This window comes from Nanorana parkeri, unplaced genomic scaffold (assembly GCF_000935625.1).
Source record: "Nanorana parkeri isolate BGI_ZX_2015 unplaced genomic scaffold, ASM93562v1 scaffold1783, whole genome shotgun sequence".
Lineage (NCBI taxonomy): Eukaryota > Metazoa > Chordata > Amphibia > Anura > Dicroglossidae > Nanorana > Nanorana parkeri.
The window spans coordinates 193,241-196,435 of NW_017308051.1; the positions used below are offsets into that span (position 1 = coordinate 193,241).

The 3,195-nt window shown below is 43.0% G+C and overlaps 1 protein-coding gene across 1 annotated transcript in view; it reads left to right on the forward strand.

Annotated features, from left to right (window-relative positions):
- TMEM178A (transmembrane protein 178A) overlaps nt 1–3,195 on the forward strand; it is a 98,377-nt gene extending 95,182 nt beyond the window's left edge. Inside the window, exon 4 of the mRNA XM_018571563.1 lies at nt 2,436–3,195. Within this exon, the coding sequence (XP_018427065.1) occupies nt 2,436–2,677 (242 nt within the window). The 3' untranslated portion in view covers nt 2,678–3,195. The remainder of the gene's footprint in view (nt 1–2,435) is intronic.

Consider the following 3,195-nt stretch of genomic DNA (forward strand, 5'->3'; position numbering starts at 1 on the left):
GGGGAGACACAGGGGCCAGACGGAGGGGAGACACAGGGGCCAGACGGAGGGGAGACACAGGGGGCAGAGGGAGGGACGGAGGGGAGACACAGGGGCCAGACTGAGGGGGAGACACAGGGGCCAGACTGAGGGGGAGACACAGTGGCCAGACTGAGGGGGAGACACAGGGGCAAGAACTTTCTCTCTCAGGTCCGCTCTTCTGCCGGAGCAATAGTTACATAGTTACATAGTATTTGAGGTTGAATAAAGACATTAGTCCATCAAGTCCAACCTATTAGGATCTCATTCTAGGAGTACCCGTACCCCTGTATATTACGGTCCCTTAAGAAATCGTCCAAAAGTTTCTTGAACAATTCCACATTATTTGCTGAAATCACCGCCTGTGGCAGTGAGTTCCAGACCCTAACTGATCTTACTGTGAAGAACCCCTTTCGCCCCTTGTGCTGGAATTTTTTTTCCACCAATTTTAGGTGATGGCCTCTAGTTTTTGTAAAGGAGTTAATTTTAAACAGTTTATCGCTAATGTTGCTACCACCATTAAACATTTTGTACATGGAAATCATATCCCCCCTTAATCTCCTCACCTCTAATGTGAACATGTTTAAATTTAGTAGCCTCGTCTCGTAGCTCTGGTCCTCCATACCCCTAATTAGTTTGGTTGCCCTTCGCTGGACTTTTTCCAACTCAAGGACATCTTTTCTTAGTACTGGTGACCAGAACTGGACCGCGTACTCCAGATGAGGTCGAACCAATGATCTATAAAGTGGCGAAATTATAGACTTGTCCCTGCAATACATCCCCTTTTTAATACAGGACAAGACCCTGCTAGCTTTGTTTACAGCAGCCTGGCACTGCAAACTACCTTTCAGTTTGTGGTCTACAATGACCCCCAAATCCTTCTCCATTTCTGACTTCCCCAGAGGGAATGCCCAATAGGCATTCTGTTATTGGCTATTTAAATTGCAATAGCCATTAACAGAATGGTTATTGCTCTGCCCACTGCCTTCTGTCAAACAGCAGAGGAGCGAACCTGAAAGAAAACTCTCTCTCTCTTTTTGGGACTGACAGAAGGCAGGGGTGGACCAATAGCCAGCTTGCTAGTGGCTATTGCACTTTAAAATAGCCAATAGCAGAATGGCTGCCTCCCACTCTCCCAGATCTTTCAGGTCCGCTCCTCTGCTTTTTGACAGAAGGCAGTGGGTGGAGCAATAGCCATTCTGTTATTGGCTATTGCAATTTAAAATAGCCAATAACAGAATGGCTTTTGCTATAGCAGAGGAGCGGACCTGAGAGATAAAGTTCTCTTTCAGGTCTACTCCTCTGTGACTGCCATCAGGGAGTCGGAAAGGTTTTTTTGTTTTTTTTTTCAATTGTCTGCCGATGCTGGAATGACTTTGTGGGACTTTTTAAAAAAATGTTTAAATAAAGTAATTGTTAGACATGTGCGATTCGTTTCGTTCCGAATCAAAATTAGGAGATTCGGATGTATCCGAATTCTGAATTACAGCTAAAACTAATGCAGACGAATCCGAATTTCCGATTTCCCGAAATTTGTTAGCCGTAGTCTGGACGAACTTTCGTTGCAGCAAAGTGACATTAGAATTTTTTTTTACAGTCTGCAGAAGATAAAAAAAAGACAAGGTGGGGTGGCGGCATCTGGGTGCCCCCTTATTTAAACGGGTACCCCAATGCAAATAAGCTCCCTTGCCCGCAGACCCCCACAACCACCAGGTTAGGGTTGTGGGGAAGGGGCCCTTGTCCCCATAGGCATGGGGACACCCTTCTAATGCCGAGGGCAGTGGCCTGGTAAGGCGCTGGGGGGGTGCTCGGGTCAAGGGTCTGGTAGGAATGTTAGGGGGGACCCCACAGGTTTTTCCCCCCATTTTTTGGGGCTGGGGTTCCCCCTTAGAATTCCTACCATCCTTACAGGCCTAAAGGGTCTGGTATGGATTTTGGGGGGAACCTCACACACTTTTTTTTTGTTTTAACTTGGGGGGGGTGTCCCTCCTAACATTCCTGCCAGACCTAAAGGGTCTGGTATGAATTGGGGGGCAACCTCACGCTTTTTTTTCCAACTTCTGCAGGCTAAAAAAAAAAAAAAGTTTTTTTCCCCCTCAAATGTCACTTTGCTGCCACAAAAGAAACGAAATTTCGACCGGACTACCGCTAGGGATTTTAGTCCAAATACTAATCCCAAAAACTAATTCAATTTCGGATCCGAATCCGAAAAACTAAATAATGCAAAATCCGAATCAAAACGAAACTAAACTAAACAATTTTGTTGCTGGTGCACATGTCTAGTAATTGTCAAGAATTCACACTTTGTTTTTTGTTCAATTGAAGGAATTTTTTATAAGGTGTTGTGTGTTTTCATTTTTTTTTACTTTTCTGTATTTTAATTTTTTTAACTAACATATATCTCTGATTTGTTTTAGGAATATTTTGCACAATTTCTTTGTGTACTTATGCAGCAAGTGTCTCTTATGATCTGAATCGCTTGCCAAAATTTATTTATGGGCTTCCAATTGATGTGGAACATGGATACAGCTGGTCTTTGTTTTGTGCCTGGTGTAGTTTGGGCTTAATAGTGGCAGCTGGATGCCTCTGCACTGCCTATCCATTTATCAGAAGGACCAAGATTTTGCATCTAAAGTTTGCCAGAGACTCTTGTGTATGACAGAGACAAGTTATGACCCTCTTGCCAGTTTCAAGACATCCTGTGCACTGCACAACTGATGAAACCTGAGCTGCACAGACTGAACGAAAATTTGTTTGAATTATGTTTGAAGCACAAATACAGTAAGCTTAAAAGATTTAAGGAAAATAAAGCTTCCTGCTATGTACAAATAAATAGTTAATGATCCAGTGGCCTTCCATTACTCCACTGATGGCTCTGCCCTTGAGTCCCTTTGCCTGCCTGTGCGCTTCTGGAAACTACCCACTGGAATGTAACATGGTTGGATTATAAACTAAAATTGGTACATTTTTTTTAAGAGCAAAGTAAAACAAAATGTCCTCAAAAACAATTAACACAGCCTTCCAAAGCATGGAAATACTGTGAAATCAAGTGCTTTAAGACTCCATTATTTATGCAACATGTTTATGTGCATCAGATCTGTCAACGTATGAACTTTTCCTAGTTCAAAAACAACTTTCAACTACAGTACTGCTTCTATTTTTCCTCTTACTTTTGCT